Source organism: Lytechinus variegatus, chromosome 1, assembly GCF_018143015.1.
Source record: "Lytechinus variegatus isolate NC3 chromosome 1, Lvar_3.0, whole genome shotgun sequence".
Taxonomy (NCBI): domain Eukaryota; kingdom Metazoa; phylum Echinodermata; class Echinoidea; order Temnopleuroida; family Toxopneustidae; genus Lytechinus; species Lytechinus variegatus.
In genome coordinates, this window is record NC_054740.1 from 32,150,413 (window position 1) to 32,175,189 (window position 24,777).

At 35.7% G+C, this 24,777-nt stretch overlaps 2 protein-coding genes across 2 annotated transcripts in view; one reads left to right on the top strand and one right to left on the bottom strand.

Moving 5' to 3' along the window:
• LOC121411521 (protein SDA1 homolog) overlaps positions 1–24,387 on the bottom strand; it is a 33,978-nt gene extending 9,591 nt beyond the window's left edge. Inside the window, exons 1-9 of the mRNA XM_041604293.1 lie at positions 24,134–24,387; positions 12,991–13,095; positions 11,116–11,214; positions 10,212–10,394; positions 9,557–9,657; positions 8,826–8,883; positions 8,364–8,441; positions 7,850–7,951; positions 7,081–7,153 (exon numbers count right to left, since the gene is read on the bottom strand). Of these exons, the coding sequence (XP_041460227.1) occupies positions 7,081–7,153; positions 7,850–7,951; positions 8,364–8,441; positions 8,826–8,883; positions 9,557–9,657; positions 10,212–10,394; positions 11,116–11,214; positions 12,991–13,095; positions 24,134–24,223 (889 nt within the window). The 5' untranslated portion in view covers positions 24,224–24,387. The remainder of the gene's footprint in view (positions 1–7,080; positions 7,154–7,849; positions 7,952–8,363; positions 8,442–8,825; positions 8,884–9,556; positions 9,658–10,211; positions 10,395–11,115; positions 11,215–12,990; positions 13,096–24,133) is intronic.
• LOC121411528 lies at positions 243–5,424 on the top strand. The gene is made up of 2 exons (XM_041604306.1): positions 243–1,445; positions 3,754–5,424. The coding sequence occupies exons 1-2, from the start codon at positions 875–877 to the stop codon at positions 5,160–5,162; spliced, it is 1,980 nt and encodes a 659-aa protein (XP_041460240.1). The 5' UTR covers positions 243–874; the 3' UTR covers positions 5,163–5,424.
• Positions 24,388–24,777: the final 390 nt, after the last annotated feature.

The following is a 24,777-nucleotide window of genomic DNA, read 5'->3' on the forward strand; positions in this document are numbered from 1 at the left end:
TGAAAGAGAAAGAATACAGAAAGAATGGAAGTTTGGTTGAAAAGCTACTTATGGTTGCAGAGTTAGGTGTCATAAGAGAGTATTGCATGTAAACTTTAACGTTGACCTGAAAATGACCTTTGACCTTACCATGTGACCTCCGACTGCAGCATAACATCCAGGTACCCCAAGTCCATCTACCAACCAAGTTTGGTTGAAAAGTGACTTACGGTTGCGGAGTTAGGTGTCATAAGAGTCTTGCATGTAAACTTTAATGTTGACCTGAAAATGACCTTTGACCTTACCATGTGACCTCCACCCACACCAAAATCAATAGGCGGCTTCGCTATACCATACTCGGCCTTCATGCCAAATTTGAAGATGATCGGAGAAGAAATGCGGCTGATAGAGCGCTCACAAGGAAATCTCTGCGGCGGCGGACATGGCGGCGGACGCGGCTTGTCGAGGCCAAATCCATAGTATCCTCCGAACTCTGTTCGGAGATACAATTAGACACGTAGGTACTTTTAAAAACAAGAAATGATTGGTTTAATTATGAGACTTAAGTGGCTCTTATATCACAATATTATTTCACTTTCACTAGGCAAGCTGAACAAAGAATATTGTTTAATCCTTCCTTTGCACAGCAATATATGAACACCCTTCATCTTCCATATAATACCATGTTTATATGCAACCTTCATGTCTCGATAGTACACTCTGTTTTCTTTATGATTAAGTTGTTCACTGTTAATAATAAGTTTTGCTTTCTATCCCAGCCATGAGGAATTAAAGTTTAAGTTTGCTCATTTATAGCATTATCATAAGCCATCATTTAGCCATGCGACTCTGATTCAAAAGGATAAAGTTCTTGTGAACTATTATTAAAGTCAACATGTGGAAAACAGAAGTGATGATGATCTATGTTTTACTGATTCCTTTGATTTTATTCAGTAAAGCTCATGGGAGGGTGGACATTCTCCTTACACCGGAGAGCGCCAACGTTTCTACAGGAGAAAACGTAACCCTTCGATGTCAAGTAAACAATGTGGACCACCATTTCTATGCAATCAGGTGGAGTCACACTCCACACAATGGTCCCGGTCCTCTTCAAAGCAACGCAACGTTAGTCCAGGAAACTCTCACATTGAAGTCTTCACTGACCTTGTCTAATCCAGGTGTTAACTTCACAGGTTTATATTTCTGTGAGGTACACTACACAGGTCGAGGGGGGAACTTGGTATCGTTTGCCACGTCCTTGGTCTCCGGGAACCACAGCGCAAGGATATCAGAGTGTCATAAGTCCTCCGGTGGAGGTAAAGTGATACACCTGTCTGAGAGAGGCCCATCAGTTGACATCTCTTGTAAGGCGATCAAAGAACCCAGTGTTCCCGAGTTAAGATGGAGGTTTCTTCAAAGAACAGGCACAACGCATACCGGTATTGAGTTCAGCCGTGATGATGATGGTTAGTAAATGTCTCACTCATTGGTTATGAATTGTGTTTGTGATTGAAGGGGGAGGGAGAGGGCAATCATCAAGGCTAGATTTCCAAAGCAACAAATCAGCCAAACCAAAATAGGGTATGACAATGGCCCAGGGGGGGAGGCCCTTCCATTGACGAGTGGATATGGGGTCTCGAAAAGCACCCTAAACAAGTAATTTCCATATTCTGAAAATGCACCCCTTAACAAGTATTGGCATGTGAAACTCTACCCTTACATATTGGAAACAAAACGATACCCTTGGAAAATATTTTAATTGTTTTAATATGTCACTGACATCAGTTTTACCATTACCTACATGTACATCATTGGGTTTAGTAAGGCCCCACCTCCCACACCTGGCGCAAATCAGACTCTAAACACGTGCTGACTATTGGGGCAAAAAGTACATCCTTTATAAAACATTTTAGTCCTTTTTATACCCTCGCAATTTTGGCCCTAAACACGTAGCTTTCCTAGCGAAATAGATACCCCTTTTTCATTATTTTAGTATTTTATACACCCTTATTACATTAAGTATATAACATGCCCTATCTTGAAAAAGACATCCTTTTTAAATGTTTTTGGTCGCACATGGTATCCACTCGTCAATGTAAGTGCCCCCCCCCCCCGGATAATGGTTTCATTGGAAAAACATTTATGGGAATTTTAACCCTAAAACATTTTCCACGACCATTCCGCTGCGTAAAACTTTTCAACTGTGCTGCTCGCTGACTTTGATTTTAAGTCTTGCATATCTTTTGATTCCAAATTTACTATGCCTGGGTATGCAGTTGAAAATTTACAAAACATTACGTAAGTGCATGTCAGACCCCAAACTTGCTCCAAAATGAGATTCTGTGTACAAAGTCAATGTAAATTGAGTTTTCTCATCTTATTCATAAAGCTATGATTATCTTTACTTTCATCAGCTGAAATTAATTGATTTTAGCATAATTATGCTTAAAAAAAGATTCTGCTATAAATTGGGTGAAAAAAACAAAGGAAAACAAAAGGTCAAAAAGCAAAGAAATACATGAGACATTCTTTTTCAAACCGTGATTTTTCATTTGTAATTGTTCGCAATGGTAAAAAGAATATTAATACCAAAAATTAGCATTCTATGAGTTTTTAATTGTGAACTAGAGCAAAAAGTACAATTTATGCATAAATTAGCATAATTCATATCTAAATAATTTCTTTCGATTTCATACCAAAATAATCATCTTCATGGATAATTTGTGTCCTCTCCATTTTCATCTATATAATCCATTTTTTTCTATCATTTCCTCATATAGGGATAATGTGCCTATTATTTTCTGATATACCAATCATGTCAGATGCACTTGAGGATTGTTTTCCAACTTTAGTTTTGATTACTCAATTGGTTATTTATGGCTGCACTATTAAAAGCAGGATCGGTTTTCTTTACATCACTGTAGAACAGTCAATTAGCCCAACATGTTTGTCATTATTTTCATCTGTTTTTGTTTTGATTTGGTCATTTTGGTTTGTCCTGTTCATAATTATTCTCTTGCTATATTTTCCTCTTTCTCTCTCTCTCTCTCCTCCCTTTTCTCCCCCACCCCCTCTTATTTTTCTCTCTATTTATTCATACTCTATGGCAGTTGTATGTTGCAAGAAGGCAACAACATATGTAATTGGGATGTCTCATAAAACTATATAGCATTTCAATTAAGAAATTAAACTTCTATCACTATGCAAGTGTTCTTTTTGGGTTTTGCACTTGCACCACTCATGTGTATATTCAGAATATTGTATTGTCAGTCTAATTGTTTTGGATAGAAATCGAATTAGATAAGCGATATGACCAAATTTACAAAATAATTTTATTATTATGGACTGTACTCTATTTTGAAAATGAATGATTAGCAAAGAGTTCTATTGTCATAAAAAGAATGTTGGGTTTCACTTATTTATAAAATCAAGACCAGATTGCAGTTTAGAAAGTAAGCAACTATCAACAAATCATATACCAAAATAGTCACATCTGGAAGCTAGTTGATGGTAATGAAATAGAAGTGGGTCTTATTCATACCATAATAAAATAAAATACGGCTATTTTTTTCACTCACAGATATAAAAGAGCAAGTTTTGTGATAGCAACTAACCCCAATTCTATCAAAGTAATGCCATCAATTGTTTTTGCTCTCAGGGAAAGGGTACATGTATGAAATAAATGTTTATCAGGAAATTGATATATAACTCCCCCAGCCCCCCCCCCCCCCCATCAAATTAAATTGCTTGAAATGTTTTCTGTCTTCACTACAGGCATCTATCGATTCATCAACTCCACTCTAGAGTGGGACACAAACAGGCATGACCTTATTCTCTATTGTAAAGCAATAGAAATTGAGAATACAATCTTGACAAGTCCTTGCGTCATTGGTCTCATTAAAGTCATCCAGCAGCCACAAATCATTCCAAGAAACACCAGCCTGGGCTTTGGTTTTGTAAATGAGGTCGAATTTTGGTGCGACATGAGAGGCGTCTATCATCAATCCTGCTCTTACACATGGAAGTGCCAACCACAAGTTCCAGGTTGCCATAGTGATAATGACACTATACTCTTCACTACTGATGAATCAACAAGTTTAGGGGATGAGATCGACGTTACCTGTCAGGTAAAGTGTGTCCAAGATTTCCTTGGAGAAGCTCACGCAACCTTAACTATCCTTTATGAATCATCAACCCTAAATTCAATGGTTTCTGCTGAAGGAGCTGGAATCGCATTATCACTCCAATCACATCCTGTGCCAGAGAGTGATGACAATTTCCTTAGATGTTCAGCAAACTACATAAAGAACAATAAACCCATTTTTGCTTGGTACGTTGATGGTATCAAGCAAGGAATCTCAGCCAGCAACGAAACTATGCCAAATCATCAAGAAGTACACTCGACCTATCGCGTTGGCCACACTTTCCTATCAGTGGTATGTGACGTTCTCTATGATGGCAACATTATTCGTGTCTGGAGCACTTTCAGTGAGGTGATAGGTACTACCAGTGATACGATCAGCTTCACAACCAATGATTCTGTCTTGACTTTATCTCCGATACCAGCCCTAACAAGGTCTCTCAGCCTTCCTATAATCTCCATAAAGCTTGTTATAATCAACAGTATCTGTGCTTCATTGGCAGTTCTGGTCTTTGTCTGGATTACTTTCAGTTTATTACGAGGGAGTAGATACTGGGGCCCTGTCGATAATTCCACAGCCAAAACATTCAAGGTAAAATCCAAACTCCCCTCCGATAATACTGAAATGAACCTTACTATGAACAAAAAAGAAACTAAACCTGTCTCAAGTGATTCCTTGGAAGAATATGCCTATCCAGGATTTCAAATGCAGACTACAATGAATGATCAGAATGAGGTTGAACATTTCGCCTTTACAGTTGCTTCTCGGTTTTATAGAGATATGGAACATGGCGAAGATGGTTACGAAGAATTCCCAGATGAAAAATCTTGGCAGCATGGATCTGACTCCCATCAAGGTAGCAAGTTGATCCAACCTTACCAGAACTTTGCTTTTCCGTCATCGTCTTCGTCGAATCCTCCACTCACCCCGCCACTTGTTCATGAGTATTACACAACCAGTACTCATTCCGAAGATCATGATCGTGGATTTTGTGGCCAAGACTCATCCACTTATTCTTTACATCATGAATATCACGCTTAACACATAGTTTTAGGAAGATTGGATCATAATCAGGATTAGGAAAGACATATACATACTACAAAATCCAGTTCAATTCAAAGATGTTCAATGTTCATTTTCATGAGCGGCCCACTTTTCACTTGGGAGTTGACATATTTTTCCTAGATAGCATATGCAATGAGTGAAATTGGAGAAAAAGGATTTGTAGGGAAGAGCAAAGATTACTTTGTAGAATGAGCAATGAGATTCCTAGAAAACTGTCATGTTGAATAGCCTGTAATCACCTAAACAAGTGGAATGCCTCTGGCCGTCTCACCTGCATCACGCGGTTAAATATAGCAGCAGTGCTGACTTTGCACACTACTCTAACTCGCACAAGATGTTCAGTGATACATGGTTACTCTTATGTCCTCTTTTTATGAACTAGACCAATAAACTTAGAGATATGATGGTTATTCAACAAAATACCCCAATATGGCCAAAGTTCATTGACCTTACATGACTTTTGACCTTGATCATGTGACCTGAAACTGGAACAGGATGTTCAGTGATACTTGATTACTCTTATGTACAAGTTTCATGAATCAGATCCATAAACTTTCAAAGTTATGATGGTAATTCAACAGATACACCCAATTCGGCTAAAGTTCATTGACCTTTGACCTTGGACATGTGACCTGAAACACGCACAGGATGTTCAGTGATACTTGATTACTCTAATGTCCAAGTTTAATGAACTAGACCAATAAACTTTCAAAGTTATGATGGTAATTCAACAGATACCCCCGATTCGGCCAAAGTTCATTGACCCTAAATGACCTTTGACCTTGATCATGAGACCTGAAACTTGCACAAAATGTTCAGTGATGCTTGATTACTATTATGTCCAAGTTTCATGAATCAGATCCATAAACTTTCAAAGTTATGATGGGAATTCAACAGATACCCCCGATTCGGCCAAAGTTCATTGACCCTAAATGACCTTTGACCTTGATCATGTGACCTGAAACTTGCACAAAATGTTCAGTGATGCTTGATTACTATTGTGTCCAAGTTTCATGAATCAGATCCATAAACTTTCAAAGTTATGATGGGAATTCAACAGATATCCCCAATTCGGCCAAAGTTCATTGACCCTAAATGACCTTTGACCTTGGTCATGTGACGTGAAACTCACGCAGGATGTTCAGTGATACTTGATTAACCTTATGTCTAAGTTTCATGAACTAGGTCCATATATTTTCTAAGTTATGATGACATTTCAAAAACTTAACCTCAGGTTAAGATTTCGATGTTGATTCCTCCAACATGGTCTAAGTTCATTGACCCTAAATGACCTTTGACCTTGGTCATGTGACATGAAACTCTAATAGGATGTTCAGTAATACTTGATTAACCTTATGGCCAAGTTTTATTAACTAGGTCCATATACTTTCTAAGTTATGATGTCATTTCAAAAACTTAACCTCAGGTTAAGATTTGATGTTGACGCCGCCGCCGCCGCCGCCGCCGCCGCCGCCGCCGCCGTCGCCGTCGGAAAAGCGGCGCCTATAGTCTCACTTTGCTTCGCAGGTGAGACAAAAATGTGGCAACTAATGCAGGATGTAAGATGCTCTATCGTAGACCAATCTCACAGGATTAATGCGAAAAAGTAATGTCTCGATACGGGCTTAAAGATGGTGAGATGCTTCAATTGTTCATCACTGAATCATGTAGTTAAATGGGTCATAATTCATCAATTATTCATAAGTTAAATATCATTTCAAAGCATAGCAACTGCTTTTTTTAACTAGAGTAAACTGGAAAATCAATTTTAGCAGAGTTATTGTGGGATTTCAGCCAGGCAGACATTTTTCTACTATACTCTAGATTACAGGTGTCCTTTAATAGTAGACTACTGTAGTTTGCAGGTGTCCTTTAAATATTAAAATAGTTTTACCTTGTGGATCATGGATAAGATGTAATGCTGAGAAGTTGAATGCTTCTTTCTTTTTACGCTTCTTCTTGTGTTTCTGTATGAAAAGGGGATGAACATATCAAGTATTGAATTCATGATGCAATTTCAACAAAATCATCCTTAGAAATAAACTTAGACAAAACTATTATAGCTAGATGAGTTTTTGAATGTCCTTAACGTAAATGCCACTATCCTCCCAAAGACCCAATCCCATGATACTTTGCCCCTGACGGTATCTTCCAGGGTATACTAAATTGAATAACAGCCCTAGTTTCAGAAGACCTAGACAGTATCAATGTAACTTGGATCCCTCAGGGCATAATTGTGTTATTTTTGTTGTTACTAAATTACACATGTCAACCTTTCCTATCATATTATGTGTTTGTATATAGTGGAACTGGAATTAACCTTGACTGGCTCACTTATTCAATACCTCATTTATTTGTCTATGTCTATCATACTGCATTACTATCCTGTAATATTTCATAAGGATATATATATGTTTATTGTATTACTTTGTGACCAGTGGATTCCAAATTTCCTGTATGTATAATAAATTACTATATTTATACTTACAATATATTAATACTATATTAGGCTTATAAAAGCTTTTATTTTTACTTATATTCATTCTGATAACTTTAAATGAATACTCATACCAATACATGCTCTTACACTTTTGTATCTATACTTACACGAAGAGTTGTATTTATACACATTAAAGGATGCTGAAGTAAAAAAAAATCCTTACCCTGAGTACTTGGAGTGCTTTCTTTGTTTTCTTCTGTCTCTTCTTAGATTTCTTATTTACCTTGTCAGCAATGAGAATATGCTTGGCAGTAGTTCCCTCATCCTATCAAAACAAATATAGTATAATCAAACACAGAAAAAGGCATTATGATATCTGAAAAAAATAATTAATTGAATATGAAATAATATATACTGCCCTTGTTTGTTGGGCATCTTTTGTGACAAGCCCCCATCCATACACATGTATGAGACTTAGCCAAATACTAAAGTAATCTGTGGGAAAACATTGCTACGAAAGTCTGTAGGATAGACTGGTCTACCTGTTGCAAACTATTTCTTGCACCTATACAATAAATCACCAATTCAAAATGGTACAAGCAGCCTAAATAATCACATGCAATCATATTCCTATACCACCCCTCTACCCTTTTTTCCTAATGTGTATTATATGAACATGTTACAAATATGAAAATGACACGTTTTCTCCCAAAAGAATGCATCAAAATAAAACTTACTTCTGATTCACTATCACTGTCTTCATCATTGCCTTCCTCATCAGATCCAAGAAAGAATTTCAAAGCAGTGACAAGAATCTAAAGAAAACACGATTTATGTTTTATGAATAACAAAACAATAACAATGGGCTATATACATGTAGACTGTTTCTGAATTTCTTTATTGATTTTTTAGCTGTGCATTTAATATAAGATCAGACAAATAATTTCATATTCTAATCAATGAAAAAATGCATGAACATTTACTCATTAAGCCGTAAAAACTGCATTTTGTGTTACTTATAATGAATTTAGCAACTTGTTCAAGACATCAAAATTTAAACTGAAAAAAGTCTTTATTATAATTTAATAGATTCTATCTCACTTTCATTTTCTGCTCTGATTAAAACCAACTTAATGTCAAAGTTGACTTCATCTTTCATGAGCCAATCACTTAGTCATAGATTTCACACGAAAGCATACCTTGGTAACTTTTGAGAAGCAAGCTGTCACGATTACATTCACTGTCTTTGTATCGTTCCTGACAAAACAAAATCAAATACAAACATGAAAAAATTTACAGCAAAATAATAAAAATACTTTGTGTAAGAATGAGATACTCTGTAAAAACCAAACAATTCCATCACTACAGTTGTCTCAATTGAAATGCAGGAGACAATGAAGGGGGGTGGATGACCCACAAACGTGAGGAGATGGGACCGAGATGTAGAAAGAAAGATGAGAAAATCTCAAGAGGATCACATCTAGACTAGACCAGAGGAGGATGTATATTGAAAAAACACCTGTTGGTGATATGTAGCTAAATCACAGAAGGAATAATATCCCAAAATTAAAATGTATCCCTGGCCTGGATTTGTGTTCTATTGTAAATTACAAACAAAAATCTAATTGGTCAATCACTCTTTTAAACCAAAACATTCATTCATGCCCACTTTTGTGGTACCTGAGGCCCATAACACAAAACTTAGCAATGATCGTAGAACAATTTTTCTACGATTGATTCCATTGACTACAATGTACAATCAATCGTGAAAATCAAGCATACGATCAATCGCTAACCTTTGTGTTACGGGACCCTACATGCTGTATATGCTCAATTCATGACAAAATGTCTTGACTGAGCTTGGTGTAATGTACAATAGAACAAATATGTGCACAGAGAATATTCTTATTGAATCATTAGTCCAACTTACCAAATATTTTTCTTATAAAGTTCTATCATCACATCAAGTGACATCTTGGCTGCAACCGAACTATTGTCCGTCAGCATGGTATACATAAAGTTTTGAAGTGTCTGTTCATACAAGAAAAAAAAATGCAAAGTTGTGTCAAGAAAATGAATTAACAAAAGAGAATAATAAAAAGTTGAAGCCCAGTCTGCATACAAAATCAAGCAAACTCTACTTTGTCAAGAAGAAGAAACTATATTCAACAATTACGCATACAACCTGAATTTAATAAGTAAAGCTGAAAAACTTTAAGACCATTTAATCAGGATTAATGCCCTCTATTGGAAGGTTAATTTCCTCTGACCATAGCACTTTTAAAAGCATAAAACTATCTAAAAAGACTGTATCCTAGTTTTCTTCCAATTCCATACTAAAAGTGGTTCTATAGGTACACTGTAAGGATAAAAAAGCAAATCATAATTTATCTTTGACCAAATCTTAATATCACAGAAAATAATGTAATTTTTTTAATTGTAACTTTTACAAATATTGCTTTTCAGACTGCTTCTTTCAAACAAATTAAGTTTTAAGATATTTCATTAGACAAAGATATCTGAATTTCATAATTATTCTTTGGATTTACAGAAAATTATATGGACTTCATCTGTGAAAAACTCACTGTATTAAGCTTATTGTCTTTGTGTTTTGCATTGGTGCGCTTGATGTCGTTGACAATGTGATCATACAACATCTTGCGAAGGACCTTGTCTTGGCAACGGAACAGCTCAAAGAATAATCCTAAGAGACTGGTAGGTGAGACTAATCCTCGATTCCTCAGTAAGATCAAACCTTTACAGAGTGTCTGTACAAGAAAAGTCATCAGAAATAATGTCAAATAAATAAGAAGCTCCTTATGAAACACTTCATTCTGTCAAGTATTTTTTACACTCACACATAATTTTCTTATGGAAAAATATCATATATTGTACCTACCTCAATTTATAATGTTTGTATAAGTTTCATTTGCAAATGTCATTGTAATTATATATTACCATTTTACTTTGTTCTGTTGAAAATGAAATAAAATTGAATTAAATTTAATATTATAGTATAGACAGACAAAAATTACAAAGTACAATGTGAACAATGTTGCATAAGTCATTGATTTCCAAAAGCAAAGACACAAAACCAAAAGGGTAATATAAGAACTTTATATGAAACAGTGACAATTGCTATCTCAAGTCAAACAATTTGTCAGAGCTATTCAGTTTACCATTACCCACCCACCATCCCCCCCACACACACACACAGTTTATTGCAAGTGTCGTTTATCATCATCCTCGTCATCCTCATCATCATCATCATCATCCTCATCATCATCATCCTCGTCATCCTCATCATCCTCAGTATCCTCATCATCATTATCATCATTATCATAATCATCCTCCTCATCATCATCATCATCAACATTATCAATATCATTATTACATTATGACCATCGTTACCATCATCATTGTCATCATCATCATTATCATCATCATCTTTATCATAGTACTTTATTTATCATAATCAAAATACTTTACCATTCTCATATCAGGATCAAGAACTGTGCTGTATGTCTGAAGTATATCTTTGAGCTGCTGAGGATAGTCTGATAAATGCTCTGGGTAACAGTGGGCTATCTGCAGAGATCAAAAGAATACTAATCAAATTAAATTCATAGAGAAAGGACAATGAGTCAAGAACTGTGCTATAGCTGCTGAGGATAGTCTGATACATGTACATGTTCTGGGTAACAGTGGGCTATCTGCAATGATCAAAGACAAATAATCAGAACAACATTTCAAGAACTCTGTCTGTAGGACCTCTTTGAAATAGGATTGTCTGATAGCTATTCTGGGTTCTTTTATATCTCAAGCACAATTGAAAAAAATTACATTTGATCCACACATACATTTATAAGAAAAAATAATAATTAAAAAAAATAATAAAAAAATAATACAGGAAGCACTTTTTCATGTACATTCCGACCTCTCTTATCCGGACACGTTGGGGCCAGCAGCAATCCGGATAAGGGATTTATCCGGACCTGGGAGACCCAATATTAAATACCCACAGATGCCTCCCCAAGGGTAGCTACACGTACGGTACACATAATTTATTGTAGTGGGCGTACAGACATTATTCACTGCAGAGTCAGTGTAAATTATTGTCGTTATTTTTATGGAAATGAAATCGATTGGGGGCCAAAACTCTTGGATAATCTACCTGCTGAAATTATTGAGGCATACATCGATCACACCTCGAAAGAAATAGAATGACTCGATGAAACTAAGTTTTTACAATTGAATTATCGAGGCAGGCATCATAGCTTTGCAAAGTCAGCCATTATTATACTGTAGGCTCAAACATGATAGATGCCACTGATCATGTTGAGGCCTAGCGCTAGCTAGCGAGAGGTGTTGTTTTCCCCCGAAAAAAGAATGTTATGAAACGGTTGCGCTGTGCCTTGAATTACTGGAAAATTCTCCTATCTAAGTTCTGTCAGTGATTTGGGTGAGATGTTTCCATAAAAATAATTTGGTTGTACTTGTAGGTAGAATATATCAGAAAACATATGTAATCAGAGTGAGTTTGCGTAGGATATAGTTTAGATTGAAATCTCATTTTCTCAGGTACTAGATTGAATTGAAAAAAAAATCTCGGGAAGTGTGCGTGCAGATAATAGAGAGAGATCCGGATAAGGGGAGGCCGGATAAGAGCGGTCGGACTGTATATGCAGATAATACTGTGCTTGTTGGTTGTTTCATATTTCTTCATTTGTACGCATTGTATTGTTTTTACTTTTTGTCTACTTATTTTCGTAATATAATTGCTCGATCACCTATTTAGAAGTTTACATAAAAATAGCTGGTATTCAATATTCAACAAAAATATAGATATATATTTTACATTATGAATACCATTCAGAAAAGTCCTTGTATTCTAAAGGCCACTGCACACCTTACAACTGTTCGCGATCCGATTTTGGAACAAATTGCATTTTGCTCATTTTCTGAAAATGTGAATGGAACATATCATTTTATTTGAGGTTGAAATTAAACGAAAGAGTTATAACAATTTTGAAAGATTGCAAGCCTTTATATTGGAGTAAAGGCCAAATTTATTTCAAATCGTAGCCAATCATACGACTGCTATGATGTCATTACGACTAGATATTAAATTCGCTTTTACTCTAAGAAGGATAATAGCAGAGTCACAGAATTGAACATAGGTATTTGTACAATGATTTCAAACATTACACAGTAAGATATTCCAAGTCTCAATATTAACATCACATTCTACTACATTTTATTCTGAAATCGGGTCGCAGACCAATCGTAAGGTGTGCGGTTGCCTTAAGTCAAACTAATCTAGGAGATTAAAGAAACACATGAAGTTGGTAAATTTGTTGTTACCTGACTCAAGAACATTATCAGTTCTTCAAGACTCTTGGAGTATTCAGAGGGCTTCAGCTGAAAAACCTGTACATTGGATTGGTAGTGGCGATACTGCTGAAGAAACTGTGTAGGAAACAAAAATGATTTTTGGCTTAAACAAATTGCTTTGGACCTATACACATCGTGGTCCTGCAGATAAAACTTTGTACCTCAAAATTTGAATATTTTTTGACAGCTTAGAATAAGCAGGATTTTTTTAGTTATAACAAGGAAAGCAAAAGTAAAAGTGCAGTATTGAAAAGCAAGGAAAGGCTGGATCTTTTTATTGTCATCTGTATCTGTTTAGTACTTTTTTCACATGTAGGGGAGACCGCGACCGGGGTTAGTTGGAACATTTTTGACAAAAATGGCTGTAAAATCCAAATGGATTTTATTCGTGAAACAATCAATATATCAACTTGAAACATATATCTAAGGACTTCAAATGTACCCCATAAAATTTTTAACTCGATTATGGTTACTGAAAAAATCCACCTTGAACAACATCATCGCAAACGTTCCAACTTACCCCATATACGGGGTAAGTTGGAACACTGCATTGTCAATTAAGAATTATACTAAAACTACTTACAACTGTAATATTACATGGTTTTAGCCTATTTGCTTTATTTTATTCAAGTTCAAAATATTAAAGTGCAGATTCGTTGAACTTTATGTTTTCTATTATACAGCCACTCATGCAAGCAGACTGTGTAGGAGAATTCCACATATTTGGGTGCGTTTGATTTTACATGCAATTAAGTGTAATATCCGCAATTTCATGTACTTGTGCATCAAATTCACATGAAAAATAGTTTTTCCCACAAAATACTCACAAAATCGGCGGGAAATTTTTTATACTTATTTGGATTCTCAGACTACTGAATTGGTGATGTGGTCGGAGGAGCAAGTTATTGAGTTTTCATAACTAGTTTTAGCCGTTGTTTTGAGTGTTGTTGTGATCAGTGTGGGAAGAAAAATGTCCACGATGCCATGATGATTCAATTGATTTTGAAGTTTGTCAATGTTTCTCTTTGAAATTTTATTTCACAGAGAAATAAAAACATATATTTTTCAAAACAATTTTTAAAATATATTTTAAACAAATATCAGCAAGATTTTTTTTTAGATGATTGTGCATTTTTGTTTTGTTTCAAGTTTGAGTTTTCTTCCTCTTTTCATTTTTTTTTAATTCTTCCTTCCTTCCTTTCTTCCTTCCTTTCTTCCTTCCCTTCTTCCTTTAATTCTTTTTCTTTCTTTCTTTCTTTCTTCCTTCCTTCCTTCCTTCCTTCCTTCCTTTCTTCCTTCCTTTCTTTCGTCCTTCCTTCTTTCTTTTTTTCCTTCCTTCCTTCCTTCCTTCCTTCCTTCTTCCTTCTTTAGTTATTTTCAGTGATTCCACTTTTTATTTTGTGTCAAGGTCATATTTAAGCCCTTGGAAACTATAAAAGAGAATATTAATCAAATGGCGTATTGACACCAAGTTCGGTAATAGGAACTAAAATAACTGAAAAAATATTATTAAGGTGCAATACTTACTTACTAGTTCACGTTTAAAAGAGAGGAAAGGGGCAATTACTTTTGAAGCGGTAAAACATTATTTTGAAGGACTTTTTTCGGGCAAGTGAAATGTATTTTCGGGCAAGTATTTTCCAACCATTTAGAAATTCACTTGCCTGACTGGGCAAAGTTATGTAGCACCCTGTACTGCATACGAAATCAATTTCGTACCGTAAGACTTTCGCAGTTCAATTTCACAGATTAATTCAAAGAACAAGATTGCAAAAACAAGGCGAAAAAATCCAACTTTTACCTTATTTTTCTCTAAAATGACTGAATATGCTTAAAATATCATAACATAGTTTTGCATTAACAATTGATCCCAATTGATCTATTTTCTGATGGCGATACGGACCTGATTTTGGGCCTGATTTGCCGAATTTCAATCTCGTCCGCTCCATCGATCAGATCGTTGACGGCTAGTTCTCAAGGTACCCTGGCCGTCCATGCGGGAGGTTTACTGTGATAGAGAGCCGTCAACGATCGACAGCGCATCGATAGAACTTGATGACCGAGGGTCACGATATGAACGAACATTAATACTGGAAAGTGCCATATCGAACACGCAATTTAAAAAAAAATGAAATTAGTTAGCAAACACAAATTTATTACAAAGATTTGCTCAGAATCGACAATAGAAGAAAGCAAACAAAAACTTAAATTTACTCATGACATGATATATCATGAAAAATCACACCAATTCTTTTTTACATCATTATAATCAAGAATATTTTTACCTGTCCGGCGCGCATCCGGAATTATGAAATTTGAGCGTGACAAATTAAATTTGTCACGCACAAAAAGTAAAAAAAAGTTTTTCGCAGAGCTCGTATGTGGCAAGTGCAGTGCAAAGAAAATGGTTGGAAAATATAAAATAATTTCATCATATTCATAATTTTTAGAATATTTAGAATAACAAGTGATAATTTTCCTTCATTGTTTTTCCTATAGTTGTCATTTCTAAAGCACTGAAATAAAGCCAAGCATGCCCACTCCTAGTACCAATGAGGTCCAAACATTAACATGTATGGACCTCATAGGCGACATTACCCAAAAATATGGGTTAGACAATGCTGTTCTGATTTCCAACCCAAGACTTTGGTAAATGTACGCCTTAATACAAATTGGAGTTACGTGATATGACTTTCATTTGTTGGGGAGACATTAAAAGTATTAATTAAGTAGTTCAAATTAAAATATATTATCATTAAACTTACATTTCAGGCCCTTTTTGTTGATTTTCGGTGAGCGTTCCACACAGCTGCGACGAGTGATCAACTCCGAAGTGATACGCGAACTGGTCAGCTGATCGGTCAGGTGATCGGTAGATTATCTTTTTGTCAGACGTTCATAATTTATGTAAAGCGTATCAATCAGTATCTTGATTGAAAGTATCAGTATTGCAGATAAATGTCATTATTGATTGGAATCAGTGGCGGATCGGGGGTGGTGGGGGTGGGGGTGAGCATTTCTGCCCGATCCCCCTATTGAGATTTGTAGTAAATATTTTGGAATTAAATACGTTGTTCATACTAGTTATGAGACCCCTAGCTCCCTTATGATGATCACAGCATTATTTGTAATGGGGATATTTCGTTCATAATTATTCTTGTCTCTTCTTTCTCCTTTTTAGCCTTTTTTTGCTTGTTAAAACCTTTTTTCCTTTTTTTTTTGGGGGGGGGGCTCGCCAAATTTTACGTGGGTCAAAATTACCTTCATTTTTTTAGTGACAATCTTTTTTTCATTTGTCCAGTTCTACGCGAGACAAAATTACCTTCGATCATTATTATAGTTAAAAACTTTTTTTTATTTTTTATTTATTTATTTATTTTTTTTTGGGGGGGGGAGGTTGCCAAATATCACGCGAACGTTTGTCAGCTTTTACTGTTTTATTCGACTTATAATCAAATATTAAATGGGGCTTACCACAGTTTTTTTTAAAGTCAATTCATAAGAATATTCCTCCTCGGGATTTGAGCTTTCTTTCATGAAATATCAATTTTTTTCATGATTACCAAAAATACTTAAAATTTTTTATCGGTGTATGCCTATAAAGCTTTAGCTCATGCGTTGCGCCTGCCATATTTTAATGCTGATCAACTTTATGCTTTTAATGAATTCCTAAAAACAATAAATTCTCAGATCATCAATTTTGTCGCAATCGAATAATTCGATTGCGTCTCTCTATCAGTTTTGAATATTCATAAAAAATATCAGCTCGTGCTTTTTGCTCATAATATTTTGATTAGTAAATTCTTCTCTTATATAATCGAGTCGGATAGATAGATAGATAACTAGAGAGAGAGAGTTGGGGGGGGGGTCCCTCAGCTACTTGTCCTCGCTTATTTGTTATTATTTGTTATTATGCTCATGTTGTGAGAGCTTTGTGTTTTCACATTTTTTTCTTTTTCAACCTTTTTATTGTCTCGGAGCTTCCCTCTATTTCTTTACACTATATTATAATGTAGTCCTGTTTCAATCATTGGCGGCGGAAGCCCCAAATTTTAGGAGGGGACAACCTAAAAAATTTTGACAAGCAAAAAAAAAGGCTCTCAACCCAAACATTTTAGGGGGACGTAGGAAAATAAATTGACAAGCAAAAAAAAAAAGGTCAACAACAAATTTAGGGGGGAACGTCCCCGCTTCCGCCGCCTATGGTTTCAATTCTTTTTTTGTTCTCATTTCAATGAAAACATCATTATTAAACTGACGTACATGTAGAAGACTTTATTACGAAATTTTGACATTGTTTTGTTTCATTTGTTTGGCTTTCTTTTTTTCTTCTCCTCATCTTGTTTTTCTTCTTACTTTTTCCCTTTCCTTATTTTCTCTTCAGTATTTCATTCAGGTATCCGCCAATTTATACAACACCAAGCATATAGAGGCGGATAATCAGTGAGGGAGCATGACGGTGTGCCGCTCTAAAAAAAAAGGAGGAATATTGGAAGAAAAAAAAGAAGAAGGGATGGGGAAAAAATAAAGAAAAAAAAAAGATGATGATGGCAATGACGATGATGAAAATTATCTTGGTGATGATGATGGTTGTGGTGACGGTTGTGGTGATGATGATGGTGATGCTAATGATAGTGGTGATGATGATGATGACGAGATGTAATTTTGTTATTTTGTCTTTGAAAAAATTAAGTAGTGCAAAGTTGAATTCATTTAAAGTTTATTATGAAAATAGCAGAAAAAAAATTGGTATGCGTTCGAGGAAAATCCATCCCCCACCAATCTTTTTCAAAGGTAAGATTTTTTTTTTGCCCGGGGGGGGGGCCACTTCCATTCACGAGTGGATACCATGCGCGACCATGGGGTCTCGAAAAGCACCCTAAACACGTAATTTCCATATTCTGAAAATGCACCCCGTAACAAGTATTGGCGTGTGAAACCCTACCCTTAACAAGTATTGGAAACAAAACGATACTCTTGGCAAATATTCCCTGAAATGAACCCCTAAACAAGTACAGGAATGTTTTATTGTTACGGGTCCTTCGGTCGTCGGCTTTACCTTATTTGGTTTAGTACGACCCCACCTTCTACACCTCGCGCAAATCGGACTCTAAACACGAAGTGTTGGAGCAAAAAGGACATCCTTTATAAAACATTTTGATTTTGTTTTATCATCCCCGCAAATTAGACCCTAAACACGACGGTTTTCCTAGCGAATTAATAGATACCCTTTTTTCGTTATTTTTGTGTTTTTGACACCCTTATCACGTTACGTAGGTAACGTGCCCTATCGTGAAAAGGACATCCTTTTTACGTTTTTTTTGGTCGCGCATGGTATCCACTCGTCAATGTAAGTGCCCCCCCCCGGCCCCCCGGGTTTTTTTGTGACGGCGTAGGCCTTTGCAAGCAGCTATTATTATGGTAAAAAAGTAAATGAAATGTCAAGAAATACATGATAATGATTTTTATGGTACATTTTAGTAGGCCTATATCAATTCATACTTGTTATCAAAAAGAAAAAAGTGGGTCGTTACGGACCATTAAAAATGGGAAATTTGGGCATTTTATATTTAGGATAGAGCAACTGCTCGTTATAGACGTCACAATAAATCAAGCATTCTAAATTCTATCAACTCCATTTTTTGTCAAATAACACCTTCATCGATATTTTGAAATGATTTTTCTCATATTTTCATCATCTTTTTATCAGGGTGAAATTCCCCTTTAATTTACAAAACAGATTCGCAAACAATATCAAGAGTAGTGGGAGGCAAGGGTGGAAATCTAAGGTAGGGGACCAGGGGCTGGAAAACAGGCAAAAAAAAACAAAAACAAACTAACAAAAAAAAAACAAAAAGGAAGGTTTATCACCCCCAAAAGAAGGTCGTCTCGTCCAAAATACATGTTTTACTTCGATTTAAATGATGTAGGCCTATTTCTTTCCATCATATATAAAAGAACAAAAATAGTAGGGGGACATTTGATAATGTGCCCCTACTATTTTGGGTTAGGGGGAAGTGTCCCCCTGGGATTTGCGCCCATGTGGGTGGGGGGTGCTGCACCTCCTTTCGGAATCATTATGGAACAGTGTGAATAGTCGCTGTGATTTCGATCTCATACCTATAAAAAAAATAGAACAAAAGAACGCCTTGACCACAGGCCAAAATGCCTAACAATTTTTCCGCGGCATTAACAACTCTCGTAAGGGGCGCTCCATTTATAAATAGAGTTGCATGTGTAGCTGTCTATGGCAACAGAATCCATCGCAGAATTGAAGCCAGAAGCGTGGGAATTTGGCAGAAAATTCAAGAAAAGAACCGGTGAGTACCGATTTAAGAGTAATTATATATTCATTAACATTTATTGAATCATAAGAATAAAGATTTTTTACGGAAAGAAAGCTTAGTTCTAAGCTAGGGCTGCCCTTGCCCCGGGGACCCCGACACGTCTTCAGACAGTGTCGGGGTCCTGAGTTCCACCATGTATTCTCACCGGAGTACAAAACTTCGCGATGTTTGGCATTAGAAAACCGGTGATAATAATGAATTAAAAATCTAACGATGAATATCAATCTTACCTAAACAAACTGTTCCTAAATCAGCTTAACTTTCAATTAAAACTGATGTATACAATTCCAAGAAATCCTTCGAAAGAACGTCAATTTTCTGACTTTTGTTCCAATCGCGAGATCGCCATGTTTGAAGAAAGTGAAAATAGTTTCTGCGCATGCGTATATAAATATTCATAAGATGACGTCTCTACCTTTACAAAACAGTTTAATGAATATGCATGTGTCAAAACTTTCGGCAAGTCGCCTCGTGATTTAGGCATGTAATTCAATACCATTTTTTCATTTTAATTTGAAAAAAAAAATCTGTATTAATGAAAAAAATAATTTATTTCATATATATTGCTATTTTGTTACATTCTGTGTTTTATAATATATATTTTTTTATTTGTCATTTGTTATAAACTTATATTTCTTTCTCCTTTTCATTCTTTTTATGCTTTGTTTATGGGAAGGGGGGGGGGGAGCATGACTGTTCTCTTGGTGTGTGTGTGTTTTATATACTGAACAAATAAAATTTACGAATAGCATGATTTTTTTTTTATAATTATATTAAGAGATATCTAGATCATGTAGAAACTTTTAGTCTGTATTATGATTATTCCCTTTGTGATTATGAGATATTAAAGAAATAGTTACAGATTCTAATTTTACATTTAGAATAACGATTTTCTTAAATATGAATCCTGATTTTATTGATGTTATTCGTCTTTTTCACTTGTAATAGCAATTAGGAAGGAATGAATATGATTTTAAATGAAAGGACATACTGAAAAACAACTTTGCCTCCTTTTAAAATAAATATCAAGATATTGTAAAGAATAAATAATTATGATTAAAAAAAAATTCTGCCGCTTTGATAATCTCTAATCACCATGGCAGTAGCATAGGTTTTTTTAATCACCCCCCTTCTAAAGAAAATTGATACGAAACGACCTCCAATTTTATGTTGAAGACCCTTTTGTGCTTGTCAAATTCACATTAAAAACATCCAACTCACTGCCGGATCCGGGGGGGGGGCAAAGCCGGCTCGTCCTCCCCCCTTGAGAAGCATAATGAAAATTTGTGAAAATGGTGTTAAAACCGTACTGTGCCCCCTCCCCCTTTTTTTCTTGTCAAATTTTTTTCGGGCCAAATAATTTTTTTTTTTGTTAAAAAGATTTCTTTCATTTTGTTTTATTTGGCTTAGCAATTTTTTTTCCTGGACGAAATTTCCTTAATTTTGGTTGGAAAACCTTTCTTCTTTTTTTTTTGCTCGTCAAATTTTTTCATTGGAAAAATTTGCCCCCCTTTTGAAAATCATGGTTCCGCCCCTAATTGAGCTCATTTATATGAAGTGCTTACACTGTCAAAAAATAATTTAAACAAAATTATTTATTGTGTGAATTGTGCAGTAGTTGTTTAAACATTTTAAATAAGTGTTTAAAATCTTAAACAATCAATCTTTAATTATTGATTTGATATTTGAATTTAATTATTGATAATCAAATTTTGAATTTAACTGTGTTGTTGTTTAAGATTTTAAATACTTGTTTAAACAATTGTGTGATTCGTGTCGTAAACAGCGTTTTTTCAATCATTTTTAACAGTGTATTTAAATGATTAGGAACAAAAAGTGACAAGCAAAATATCAAATTAATGGCGCAAAATAGGCGACAGGAGATTGATGACATATGAACTTCCATCATCTAGTAATATTGTATTTTTTTCACAATCTTTATAACTGCCCCTTTACATGCTCATGATAAGGCCGTCTGCGGCCCCAAATAAATGCACTATAGTAAAGAGCTGAAAAGCGGAAGAAGTAGCCTTTGTGGGTAATTGACATCATTGTTATTATATAGTTTACCGCCCTTACCTAGGGATCGGAAAAGTTGGTATTGATCAATTTGAAGAAATATATTACTTTGACCTGTAATCTTAATACAAGTTCCGTTCCCAAATATTATATTTAAAAACTTGATGCCGCAACGAAACAAAATAGCATTAAGCCGAGATGGGAAAACGGGGAAAGGTAAACAAAGGAGAAAACTAAATTTTCATGATTTCCTCGCAAACTTGCGCGGAAGCAAATGTTTATAGAGAAAGAAAATCCCGCAAAGCTATCTTTTTCGCCATTGCTTTCCCCTTCGCTCTCACCATTTCTCATGTTCTTTTCTGGGGGGGGGGCGTTAGGATGGGGAAGGCCACCCCACCGCCTCCTTGCGACGCACTTGTTATAGAAAAATGGAAAAGGAACATGACAAAGGCCTGACTTTTATTGGGATGTTATGACAAAATCTATCACAAAATTTGATTTCTGCATCAATACTTCAGTGGTACTGCAGTAGAAATATAGATAAGCTGATTTAGTGTCATCATTATTATTCATTAATTCTTATAAGCAAAACAATTAAGATAAAGAACGGGACGTATTCGAGAAAAGCGCCTCTTGGATGCCAGGAAAACAATCAGATAAGCAAGATTCCCGGCGAATTTATGCATCCTATATGTAATGACCAAATTCAATTCTTTGCAATTACAGGCCTATATCCCTCAGAGCTTTATATACTCAATGATTGAGGCTTAAAGAATGCCAACAAGATGAAAGATTACATAGTAATCTAGAAACAAACATGAATTTTAATCATATTTCATGATCATCTTATATTCTCCGTTCAAACAAATTACAAATCGATATTGATATAAGCATCAATAGTATATGAAAATTGTTGGATGATAATGAGATTAGCATATATTTTCATTTCATTTATTTATTTTAAATTCTATTTAAAACATACAACATACAATTCAAACTAACAGAACGATTCATGCATGCACAGTATACAAAATAAATAAAATGAAAAACAAGAGAGAAAGAACAAAATTAAAATATGTGAGAGCCAGCATTGGATTCCGTGATGTCTTTAAAATCATTTCACATCACGGAGTCCTCTAGATTCTAGGCTAAGTCAGCGCAGACCTTTCAGTTGCTGGGTTCCAGAAAATGGGCATCAATATCTTAAAGAGATGATTTGCTGATCACTCAATAATTTTGATCAACGAATATTTTCACAAGCGTACCTAAGAGGGGGGGGGGGTAGACAGCCCCCCCCCCTCTGACGAGTCATAACTCATGCAATGGACGTACCCCTGCCCCCATGACGAATCACAACTGATCCCGACGAGCCACAAGTGCCCCCTCTTTTGAACTTGTAGACCTTTTTTTTCTTATTTGCTTGTCAATTTTTTTTCTGGTACGAAATCATTTATTTCTGGTTGAGACAAGTTTTCTTTTTTTTGCTTGTCAAATTTTTGGGCAGACGAATTTGCCCCCCCCCCACGGAAAATTCTGGGTACGCCCCTGAAAATATTTCTTAAATAATTTATTTCTTCGCTTGTTTATTTACCTCTATCTGTAGATTTCTATAATAATAATAATGATAAAAAAATTGTAGTACGACACCATGAGTATTATCTCTCGAAAACAAAGAAGACAAGAAGAAAATTAGAGACAAAAAAAGCGAAGAATAAAAAAGAAAAACAAAAGGCAAAAACTAAAAAAAAGGGAAGAAAAAAAAACCGACCCAAAAATGAAGAGAAGGTAGGGGAACAAAATAACGAGAATAAAAAAAAGGGCGAAGCAAAATAAAATAGAACAGAAGAAAAGAAAAAAAATGAAGGAGAAAGAAAGAAAAAACAAATAATTCAAAAGAAAATATATTTCTTTCAAAGAAAAAACCAAGGCCGTATGTTGACTGGTTATCAGGCAAAGGGAAAAGCAAGAATTTACGGAACTAGACTCATGAATATTCATGTAATCTTTCTCCGACGTATCGAATGATAGCCTTTTGTCGGGGCCTTAAGTTATATTTTCTATATGGACTTTAGTGCTATTGGCAAATCTGATGAACATACGAACTTACTGAAATTCACACATATTACGCATATTCAATTATTATTTTATTTTTTAGTATATTTTTCTTTTATTGTTTGTTTTTGTTTTTTCGCCTGTTTGCTGACAAAAATCAAATTTATCCCGTTGCCTCGTCAAAAGGCTATATCGATCCTCCATTGGTTCCTGTACAAACGACTTTTAATGCACGTCGGAAAAACATCCCTCCATTTTTGCCTAGTTTTGGGACATTACTTCTTCGTTTTGAGGATTGTGAATATTCCGGCTTAAGTTGTAAGTATGTATTGATTCCTTCATTTCAATTTCTTACCATATTATTAATAATCATTAAATTCCCGAATCTCTTTTGGCCGATCCGGTCCGGATCCGGTGAACTTGGGTGAAGCTATTCGCAGCCCGAACACAGTACGTGTTCGGGCTGCCGCAGTAAGGGCGGCCCAAATGCGCGTGAGTGGAGTCTCAGTTTCTTAACACGGGTAAGTATTGCGGTGTCGCCTAGAGTGAGCATGCCAAGGTGTCCGGCAATAGGATACACTGCCATACCACAACATAAAACTACACGCGTGGTGCTACAGTAATATGTTCCCACGTATAGACAGTGACTTTTTTTACAAATCATAATCGAATTAGTGAGTAATAAAAATACTTACTTCTTCTGTATATGACTCTGGATCCCGCTTTATGACATTCTGCAACTGGGGCAGATTATTGGGGAGTTGATTCCTGTTCTTTTCGCTCATTTTTATTGCTCAGCAGCTGACGACGTTCACGTGGTTCACGGTGGCAATTGGCGACTAATAAGCTGCTATTACCAGCCATTGCGTCAACTTTATAATTATATCCTGTTTTATGGTTCATAATATCCTCCGATATTCGATGATGTCCGGCCCCAAAGTTAAATCAAGAAAAGCCGTAATTCTATCCCGGGGGCGAATCAAAATGTATTTCTGTACACATGCGTGACCAAATTATTTCCAAACACCCCCTAAACAAGTTTTTTTCTCTGTGTGCAAATAACCCGGCCCCAAAACAATTTTTGGCCCCTACACACGAGTTGTCGCCAGAATATATGACCCATATCAATTTGTTGTGTACAAAAAACGCTCCTTTTATAAGGCATAGAAATGGGACGTTTAACGCACAGTCACTAATACGCGACGCCGTCTTCGCATCGTGCAGGCAGTCTATACGTGTATAGTGGCGGGCTGCTACATTGCGGTGCAGGGGTGTTCAACTTACATATCGTGAGCGCACTCAGCTGCGTGTTTTCACTTCTTCTCCTTTCTCTCCTTTT